At 37.9% G+C, this 11,120-nt stretch overlaps 1 protein-coding gene across 1 annotated transcript in view; it reads right to left on the reverse strand.

The window, feature by feature from the left end:
* NCKAP5 (NCK-associated protein 5) overlaps window positions 1–11,120 on the reverse strand; it is a 398,182-nt gene that overhangs the window by 106,486 nt on the left and 280,576 nt on the right. The window contains exon 7 of the mRNA XM_009325811.1: window positions 4,420–4,488. Coding sequence (XP_009324086.1) covers window positions 4,420–4,488 — 69 coding nt within the window. The remainder of the gene's footprint in view (window positions 1–4,419; window positions 4,489–11,120) is intronic.

Raw genomic sequence — 11,120 nt, forward strand, 5'->3', positions numbered from 1 at the left:
TGAAACGTTCTGCAGTTACTAAAATTAATTTAGCAGTCAGTAAGTGGAGTCATATCCAAACTTTTGCATTTGAAATGAGGTTGCCATTCCACTCCTACAGCAGCGCTAGTGTCCAGATGGAAATAAACTGCTAAGCTAGCAGATCTACTTCATTTTTACTTACAGGTATCGAGACACCATGGATATGAATGAACAACATAAGCCTGCACTACAAAACTGACAACTACCAAAAACTGAGGAAACTGAGACCACTGAAGGCAGAGGGACTGACTTATGAGATGCAGAAAATGTGAAATTCCCACTGATATGAGGCAGAACTAGGCTCAATCCCAGTAAAAAGCAGGCTGTAAAATGACTTGACCTGTGATTCATGCAGTTAATCAAGGTGAAACAAGGAATAGAATAGAGATGGCCGGTTCCTCAATCTGCTGTTATGTAGGAGATGACACTGCTTGCCTTCACACTGCCTGCCTTTCCTTTGAACTTAATAGCCAAGATCTTTAGGTGAGGTTTCCTTTTGTGGATTGCAATAAAAGAGAGAAAAGATCCAGCTTCACTTTTTCCTTACACAATTATGTTTACATATACGTGTTATAAAGTGGTCTTAATAGAAAAGGTATAAAAGAATGAATCAAAGAAAAGAGACCCAGTATAACATCTATTATACCTTTCACAAGTACTGAGATTTTCACAGCTGCCTTTAACTTATGGTTTCGTTCGCACAAAGACATTTCAAGTGTACTAAAATGAAAGGTCTTATATTTTATTCAAATCTTAAAAATAGAATGCCTTTTTAAGGTAACTTTGTATTTTTGATTAGCTAATTCTTAAAATATCAGCAAAAATATAATCTATCCTAAGTTGCACAATTTCCTGCGTGTAAGTATGGCGAAGCTTGACAGAAATCTCAGCTGACACAGTGATGTGAATAACCATGACATTGCCACTTACCAATAAACTGACAGCTGAATTCCAGGTTAGGAAATTAGGATTAAGCATGTTAACCTCAAACCCCAAAGATACAAGACGGCAATGCTGGGTTTTGCATTAAATTTTTCAGTGACAGATATGTTTGTGGAGTATTTCTGAAATTAAATGAGCTCTTTTCTTATTTATCAAGTACTGGAACATTTCAATGACACCTTCTTCCAAATACTGTTCTAAAGTTGTTTATATGTACACTTCAGAGATGAACAATTACATTAAAAATCAGTGAATATTTATTAAAATTCATAAAGGACTCACTTCAGCTTCACTCATATCCTTTTCAGATTTCATGTCTGTGAACATTTGAGTTTCACTGACTTTTACCATGAAAATGATTAGAGAGCATGCATTTTTAAGTCACAGGTGCAAGCATTCATACAATATTAAATGTGGGACATTATATGAATGAAAAGAACTATGTAAAATCATTGATAAAAAAAGAAAAATGAGAGAAAATAATGGCAGGCATAGCTTTAAAAACTCAGCTCTGGTATCTTTTTGTCACACATAGACAGAAAAATCATGGTGGTTATTTTTACTACCTTCATATGCAGCTTAATGGCTACCAACACCTCAGCAGAAAGCACACTGTGCATAGCAAGTGTCCTTATCACACGGCTGTAGAGGCCTGAGGGACCAAGCAGGGACACTATTGGCAGGGTGGCCAGATTAAATGATGCTTGAGTACCCTGAGCAGAATTTGCCTGTGCCCAGGGAAGAAAAGCTGCAATCTGAGGATGCTCAATGATGAGTGAAAGATGGCAGCATTCTCCCAATAGTTATCAAACGATGTTCCCAGCCTTCATTACCTAAAAGGCCTGTCAAGCATCCCAAACATGTAACTAGCCAGAATGGCCAGGTATTAGCTTTGGAGGTAAGCACTCCTTGTGTATCAGCCCAGGAGAAGTTCAATACACTCATAACTAATTGGACTTCAGAGGCAAAATTAAAATAATGGTTGTAGTAGGCACTCAATTTTTTTGGTGGCAGGCTTAGGTGTCTCAGGTTTGGGTGTGATCACAGCCTCGTGTTCTCAGGAACATCTGTGTTCCTCCCTTTAAACCCATCAGGTCTCCCTGGGGCAAAATGGAGCTGCAGCACAGACACATACATAGCTATTGAGGATACATCTGCTCCTAAAAACTGCTGAAGAAGTCCTGAAGCCCAAACTAGGGAAGGCCTGAAAAGATTTTCACCTTCAAGAAGTGGGGTTGGTGTGAGAAGAGTTATGAACAGAGGAAGCATCAGACTTAAAGTCTTAAAGGAAAGAAATTTTCAAGTGGAAGACTTTTTTTTTTTTTCATAACAAGATTTATGAAAAGCATTTTATTTTCTTAAGATCTCCAGTAAGAATCCCTGTTTGGAAAGGACTTTGTCACATACAACACATCCTCAGAAGATTCTGGTTGGAAGTGAAGGTTTTCACAATCATTGATTGGGTTATTCACTAATTACATTTATGTCTCATCTCCTATCTCTTTATTGTTACTATAATGAAGTAGGGTGAGAACGTGCGATTTCTTGTGAAGCTCCACCAAGGGGATGTGCTCAGGTGGGTGCTAACCTGGGACTCTGCAGGACTTGCAATTATTAAATATGGGTTTGTTGCCTGAGTCACTGGCAACAACTTCTTCACCTCAGTGATCAGAAAGGATTAGTTCCAAATTTGTGTCAGCTAAAACAATGCTGGTTACAGTGCCACTGCCAAAGCATTGTGGGGGCTGAAAGGGGGAGAAGAAAAAAGTGATACCAAGCCATGGGGAAGGACAAGAGAGGTCACTACACACAAAACAGAAGACAAAAAAAGGAAGAAGATAAGCAAACAAAAAATCGAGCAGGGAAGCACAAAACCACAAGCTACGAGAAGCACTTTCTCCTGAAAAAGTTGACACAGTGGGAGAAGATGGATACAGCTGTGCTAATATGGAAGAACTGAAAACAGCCAACATAATGTTGAAGACAATAAAGTTCAGACCATAGTTTGATCTAATTATTCGCTCTTTAAACTGCAACAGCATGTAAAAAACACAACCCTGGATCAGAAATCCATCATGTTACTGCAAACACAATAAAAACTTATCTTCTGTCTATATAATCTGTATGGAGTGTTTTGCTGGAATGGACAATTATGGTGCTTTACTGATTCCCAAAATTAATTATGTAGGCACACATTTGTCCTAGACAATCAGAAAACAATTTTAAATTAAGCCCTGTAATTTAAACTAAAGTTAATAATTATATGGTAATTTCATCCTTATCACCAAGATATCCAAACATCATTCAAGTGTGCACTGCATGGAGTGACTCAGGCCAATGCAGACCAAGGCTCTGCTGGTATCCCAGTGCCACAGAACAGAGCATAACCTAGTGGGAAAGTGTATCTGCAAGTCTTTTACTCCAGCTCCCTGATAAAAATATGCTATAGTGGCAAAAGTGCAGATTTGCTGATGAAGATCTGCACTAAACTGGAGGCTTCTTGTAGCAGAGCTGTATTGCTCATGCCAGTAATACTTTAGCAAATGCTGATTAAAAATTCAAAAAGCTGGTATGAAGACATGAATTGTCATCTGCTATGTGTGGTTTGCACACTCACGCACTCTTTTCTCAAAGGTACACCTGAGATGCTGGTGTAGTTTTTGTTTTGTTTTGTCTGCATGTTAGCTAACTACTTATGCTACTATGCATTCTTATTATGGAACAGGTAAATGATTTCTACTAAGCAACTCTTCGAGCTACCAAAAGTCTTAAAACTATTTTAAGCTCTTGTGTACGCTGAAGAGCCTTATTTCAGGGTAAATAGGAAGAAGTAAGCATCAGTATATATATGGAGAAAGCTGCATGCAATAGGAGATACTAGACGTTTCTGGAATGGGAAGCATTGCTGGAGTGCTCAGAGAGTAACTGATGGGTGAATTATATTGTAGTTGTAACTGGAAGGTCTGATCAGAAGCTGAGCCACGTAGCAGAAGTGAGCCAACAGCTAGAAAAAACCCAGCATAAAAAGCTGTGTGTGTAACCCTAAGGGAGAGCTTAGAGACGAAATTCCCTGGTTACAGAATATATTACATAGGAAAGCTGGGGGATTTTTGACGGAAGAAGCCACTGCCACCTGTGTTCCACTCTACAGAAAAGGAGTACACAAAACCTAACAGGCAAATTACCATTTTCTCCTCCTCATGAAACCAAACCAGTGCCAAATATTGGTCACAGGGATATCAACTGTGAAGAGATGTGGTCAAAACAGGATTTACAGCAGAGGTCATGGAGAACAATATCTATGACTGCCAGACACATGTTCTTGGAATTAATTACAATGAGGTAATACTAGAAAATTGCAGAACAATGTCAACCTTGTAAGAGAGGAAGACGTTAATTTCTATTCATTTAATTATAGTACCAGGTAAGAACAATCTTTTTATCTATCTACCTTACCTCATCAAGACATCTTTCATACTGTTCTCTCTGATTTTCATTTTCCAGAGCCAGCGCTGAATTCTCTGCCTACAGTAAAATAGAATAAATAAATAAATATGTAAATTAATCAAAGGGTATCTTGTACTACATGACAATTCATAAAAATTCTCAGGGTGCTTACTTTGTGTACTTCTTTAAGATCCAGAATTAAAAGCACCATACAATTTATCGTGCTACAAGTTGCTATTTTGAGTAAAATCAGAAGCAACATTCATTTATGAGATTATTCACACCATGCATTACAATTTAGAACAATATCAGAGCAGATATTCCAAGTATGCCCACAATCTCATCTTGTCAGGTGCAATAGAGTTGGCAATGAAACATTATAGAAGATATTGGTGTATCTTTTCTTCCTCTCCCTTTTCTGTTTAGAATGAACTTGCTATCTGAGAAAGCCACTTGGAAGCAGAGGCAGCTACTATCAAAAGGAAACAAAAGGCAATCTTATGTTAACTTTTAGCTGCGGCAGCTCTTCATAAGCCTGGTTTCTGCAGTGGGTAACTCCAGATGCACTGGTCATACTATAGCTAATTGGTGAATTACACCCCTTAACTGAACCAGATAAATTTATTAGTCTTTACTTAAAAAACAATTCCTATCATTTCAAGAGTAAAAGAGGTATTTTACTACATCTACATGCAATCTTAAAGTCAGAAAATTTCTCGCATGTCAGTTTAAACATGATAGCTTCCTATATAGTAGTGCCTTTCATCTATCTTTAATTTCCATTACACTCATATTTTTGCATAGAGCAAACTTCAAAATGGCACAATCTGGTATGTAATTTACAGTAAATCAACGTATTTTTCTATATATTATGACTTGACTTTAGGAATTCTTTCAGTATTGGAAAAGGAAAATCTCTAGTGTGCTGTATACAGTTGCACCAGAGCAAGTTTCAACTAGTTTTCTCTTAAAGACTGAGAAACTAAATATATAAAAATCGATGAGTTAAAACTGGCTCTAGAAACCTCTCTGCCTCCCATGCATAACTTCACATCACATAACCGTAACACCAAAATCAATGCATTCACGTAATTACAACTATTATACAATTTACATTATTTGCTTCACTTTAACCTTCTGTCAGCCTATAAAAGTTAAACGAATGCTGTTTCAAAAGAACTGTGGTTATCAAAGCAACAGTCATAAATATAGTTAACATCTGTAATTATAGAGAAAAATTTAATGTAATGTACTGTATGGAAAGATTCTGTGGAATGATGCACAGTTCTCTCTTCCTTGTTAAGAAAAGTCAATGATTCAACAAAATGAAAATCCCAAAGTCCAATAAATTGATTAATTAACAACAATTTCAAATTCAGCTAAATCCTAAAAATAAGATTAGGAAGAAAAAGTAAACATACATAATTATCCAGTATATTGAAAGAGAATAAAGAATAAAAGGGAGGTAAGAAACAAGGGCACATTGAGTTTACTTATTTACAAGTCTAAATAAACAAGTGTATGGAATCCGTGCTTTATCTTGAGGGTACAATCAAAGCCAGCAAAGGTGGTAAAACGCTCTGCATCATATTTTCACAATGTCACCTACCAATGGATTCAACATATGGCTATAAAATGTCTATGGGTGATCCTGCAGAGAGCACTGTGAGATGAGGCAGCAAAAAGTACAAATGCAGAAGTAAGTAACAAAGTAGAAGCAGAAGCCGCAAAAGCAAAAGCAGCAGTAAGAAATCAGAAGCTGGAGGGTAAATAGTCCTCCATACCAAAGAGGCTATCACATACAGGTATCAGTTTGCTTTTATAGAGACATTCTTGCCGATTAATTGATCGATAAAAATGAAAAGATGATTGGTACATAAAGATCTGTTTCTATGAGTTAAAGATTTTCAGATGTTTTCTCTATGACTATCACCCTAAAATGCCATCCAAAATAAATCCTTATCATAGAATCATTGAATAGTTTGGGTTGGAAGGGACCTCTAAAGGTCATCTAGTCCAACCCCCCCACCGTGGGCAGGGACAACTTCAACTAGATCAGGTTGCTCAGAGCCCCGTCCAACCTGACCTGGAATGTTTCCAGGGATGGGGCATCCACCACCTCTCTGGGCAACCTGGGCCAGTGCTTCACCATCTTCGTAAAAAATTTCTTCCTTAGTCTGAATCTACTCTCTTTTAGTTTAAAACTATTACCCCTTGTGCTATGACAACAGGCCTTACTAAAAAGTCTGTCCCCATCTTTCTTATAAGCCCCCTTTAAGTACTGAAAGGCCGCAACAAGGTCTCCCCAGAGCCTTCTCTTCTTACTGTTTTGAAGCAATCATTAAAGGATTAGTCTGCACAGCCTTTAACTCACGCATGTTGGTATACCTATGGATTTGATTGTCTTAATTTTCATTTTCACTAACATAAAAATATATTGTATGATTTTATCCTAAAATAGTTAGGGCAGCCTGCTCTCATATAGAGATGTTGAAAAGAACTACAACACACAGTTGTACTATACAAAATACCCAGAGAGCTCCCCATATTTCTCTTACTCCATTTTTTTGAATGCTGTGAGGCTGTAAAATGGAAGCTAAGTCTTCTTGGATCTGTTAGCTGAACCTCTGATTTCAGTGAGCTATTCCTTTACAAATAGGCTACCAAAATTAGGAAATCTGAACTTGACAGCTTTATAAATAAATGCTACATTTCCCCTCTTATCAAGCCACAGTGGAAACACCTGTATAATAAAACCCTTTTTCACACCACTGGCTTCGAAAGTGTAGTGAAAGGATGTACTGCAGTCACTGTTAGTTTGACTTTTGTGCTTCTTGATTGCCAAGCAAATCATGCCTATTTATTTGGCATTTTTGTAATGAGGACTGGACTAGAAGGGAACACTTGAATGACTTTTCTTAAGATCCTGTGCCAGTTCCCACAACATGGGAAAACCACTACTTGATATACTAAATCACTTGATATTGCAACTGAATGCTTGATAATAATCCTCATTCCCCCCAAAGTATTCATTTGGAAAATTTGTAGTAGCACTTGTGGTCTCAAAACCCTGCCTCCTAATCCAAACCTTCAGTTATTTAACAGAAACCACTGGGTTTTGGTGTTACTGTAAACTTGCTTAATTTTTGCTCAGAGGGATCTGCCTACCTCCAGTATTGCATATTCTAGGCGTCTTTTGCCAGTTAAGCAAAGTAGGTATCCTTGGAGGAAACCACTATTACATTTTATTTTCACTTTTATTTTCAGGCCATACTTACACTAGGCTAAGCTGCAATAAGAAGCCCACGCTTCTCACAGCATGAAAGCTATTGCACACTTGCAGGCACCCAGAGGCAGTGGCAGAGAAGTACTGACCCCTAATGTAGTCACTTCTCCCATACATAACCTAGCAGGGGACTAGGCAGGAAAAAACCTAGATTACAGAGAACAGTACTCTCTCAGATATCAACTGATTTCTATAGTGATTTCTAGTTTTAGGTATAGCTGTCCTCTAGGAATTTGTGTGTATTTTATGTTACACACAGAAATAAACCGTCTCTGTCCCTAAGCCTCGCAAACTCTAAAAGTGATGCAGCCCAGCAAACTGCTGCAGACAAGCGACATTCAACGCCTGCCACCAACGCCTACAGGCAAGCATGTCTTTTCTTGGGGGGGTCAGCTCTCAAAGCACAGTATCATTCAGTCAGCCAGAAATAACCGTGGCATAACTTACCATTAAACGAAACATTACATGTTCCTTTTGGATCATTATAGATTCAAGGATTCTACAAATGTCAAAACAGAGGTACTTCCTAGTTCTGATTTGAAAGAAAGTATTTTGCACAAGAGTCTCTCCAAACATTGGAAAATCTAAAGATTTCAATCATGACTTGGATATGCTAAACAGCCTGCAACTGCCTTAATTAGAGACAACTTTGTTCTGAACTGTGAGACTGAGTTTATGGAAAATCAATCTGAAAGTGAAAACTTCAGACTACTTTGTATAAAACAGAGGTTGCCTTGTATTGATACCATTGCTAAGATACAGCTATTATGAGAGCCTTTGTCAACTCCAATTTTAATCCCTTTCTCAGGATGGAAAACATGGCCCTAGTAATGACGAAGATTATCTTCAGGTCAGCTAAGAGCTTTCTCTCTCCCTCATAGATGTTGAAGAACACTCTGTGTTTTCTCCTACGGGGCAGCTCTTTGCACTGTTCCGTTCAAGACTAGTAACAGACAGACTACACACCTGACGCGCTGAGGCCTAGTCCTGTTCCCGCTGAAGTCAACGAGAATCTGCCATTTATTTCCCATGAGTGTAGATGCAAGTCAGGTGCAACGAAATGAACTATATTTGTTCTCACATTACACAATGTTTCCTTAAAATTAATTGATTTTCCTTTGGGGCAAGAGGAAGTTCCTTGGTTCACAACGAATTGTTGTTCATGATGCTATAAAGAAACAAGGAGACAGACGGCAGCCTTAGCATTTTTCATGTTTCTAAAACCGTGTTACATACTGGATCAGTAAAGGCAAGCCAATTAATTACAATTCTTAAAAAAATTTCTAAAATGGTCATGTTAATTAGCTTTAGGATACCCTTAACACCAAAACACAAGAAGCATCCATTCAGGCAGTACAACCACCTAAACTTTAAATTCTTGCGAAAATGCATCTTCACCTGAAGTGTAAAATGCATCTCAAATATATCCTTAATGTGGCCATATTTACTTTTTTTGTTAATGAACAACAAAAGACACTACAGCTTTTTGCATCATAGGAAAAAAACAAATACAAGCCCTCCACGCTCCTGCCCCAAAACAGAGGGAACTGTTGTCTCCCAAAAAGTATTCATTATCAGTAGACTCTGAGCCAAAAAGTGCTCTGCTCCTTTCCAGCTCACAGTCTTTTTTTCTGGGTTTACATGGTCAAAGCATGAGATCTCCCACCAGTTTCACTGTGCCAAATCTAAGCCTTTTTTTGGGCTTCCGTCCTCACCTACACTCATAGAACACGGCACCTTTCAGCTGAATAACAGCACCAGACTACAAATAGCTGAAATAAATATACACTTAATAAATATACTCTTACATTGATACAGACATTTAGGATGATTTCTTCATTCTCTCCTCTTTGTTTTTAACGATTGTAGAGAGGATTATTACAACAGGTTAAGGATTGTCTACTAACTATACTTTGTTCAACATTTACCTGTGTTTGGTAGAAGTGTCTGAGAATGTCATGAGACATCCATGTCTTCTCCAGATTTGCCTCTCTAAGTGGCACTTGAAAGGACAACTTTCACTTAACATCCTGCAAAAGCCATTTCTATGTGCTTCTTGGAAGACCAAATCGAAGTGCTTAAATTATGTTTGAAAATAAGATTTGGACTTAAGTCCCTAAAGTGTTTTCAAAAAGTTTAAACTTTACCTTTCTGTGCCTTGATTTATTAAGTCAAGAGAACAGGAACAACAACATCTTGTTATCTATCTAGCCTGTTCCAACAATTTATGAATTAGGATATATTTGGTGCACTGCGGTCTTCAAGTGAAGAATTATTTCATGTATCTATTAGGAAGTCTTCAACAGACAATCCTCTACACTTTTATAACCACAATGAAATGAACTAAAACACTGAATTTTCTACTAGAAGGCATGAATAAAAGAGAAGCACATACAAGACAGTTTTTCTTACTCAACCATGGTAGAGTTGAGACAAAACAAAAGGATGGGGGGAGGAAGAGAGAAGAAAGGAGAGAGTAGTATGTATTTTGCACTAAGGGAAAAGCAGATCATAGAATCATAGGATGGTTTGGGTTGGAAGGGACCTTTAAAGATCACCTCGTCCACCCCCCCTGCCATGGGCAGGAGATGAAGGTCTAAAGGTTGTACGTCAAGTTAGCAGCTCAACATGCTTTGAAGGTCTCATCGATAAAGGTTAAGAGGAACAAAGTTATGACAGTGAACTTTAAAATCCCTGACAGAATGCTACAACACTGGTTACCATGTGCACTTCTTTGTTATTCATACTAAACCATTTGTCCATTTATAGAAAGCTTTATTGATTTACACAGACACTCATTTGTTATGCCCTGTGCAGTGTATTAATACCTGTCCAATACTTCAAATGTGCTCAGCAATTTTTTCCTGCTTTCAGCCTCTGATTTTATGTATTTTTGTGGTCAGAGCATCATACAGAGCACATGAGAGGTCAAAACCTAGGTCAAAGCCTGTTGTTGGTAAAGTAAGAAGTAATGCTGTCCTAATCCTTCCTTAGGTCCTTATGGTATTTTTTTGGTAAGCTGCCATTCTAGGGAGAGTTTACCACTTGAGCCATCTCCGTATCTTTGGTCACAGGAATTATTCTGTCCATGTTACACAGAAAATTTGTCCTTTGAAAGGCTAACCCAACAAATTGACAGAGAAAAGTTTAACAGCATAGTTATGCTGGTCAGAAGTACTGAAAATTACATTTGTGTTTTTAAATCAACATAATTATAGCAACAAAAGCCTTAATTTAACTCTAGCACTACGAAAGCATTTCCACTGGCCATTTTCCAGTGCCCTTTATATTGCTGTAGACAGCTCTTTGCTAGGAACAAAATGGGAACTGCACCTCACAACCTGCCTGCTAACATTTGGATGTTTCCACCTCCTGCTTTACGCTTTCCACAATAGAGCAACACTGGAGCAACCATGGAGCATCT

This window comes from Pygoscelis adeliae, unplaced genomic scaffold (genome assembly GCF_000699105.1).
Source record: "Pygoscelis adeliae isolate BGI_AS28 unplaced genomic scaffold, ASM69910v1 Scaffold51, whole genome shotgun sequence".
In the NCBI taxonomy this organism is placed as follows: Eukaryota; Metazoa; Chordata; class Aves; order Sphenisciformes; family Spheniscidae; genus Pygoscelis; species Pygoscelis adeliae.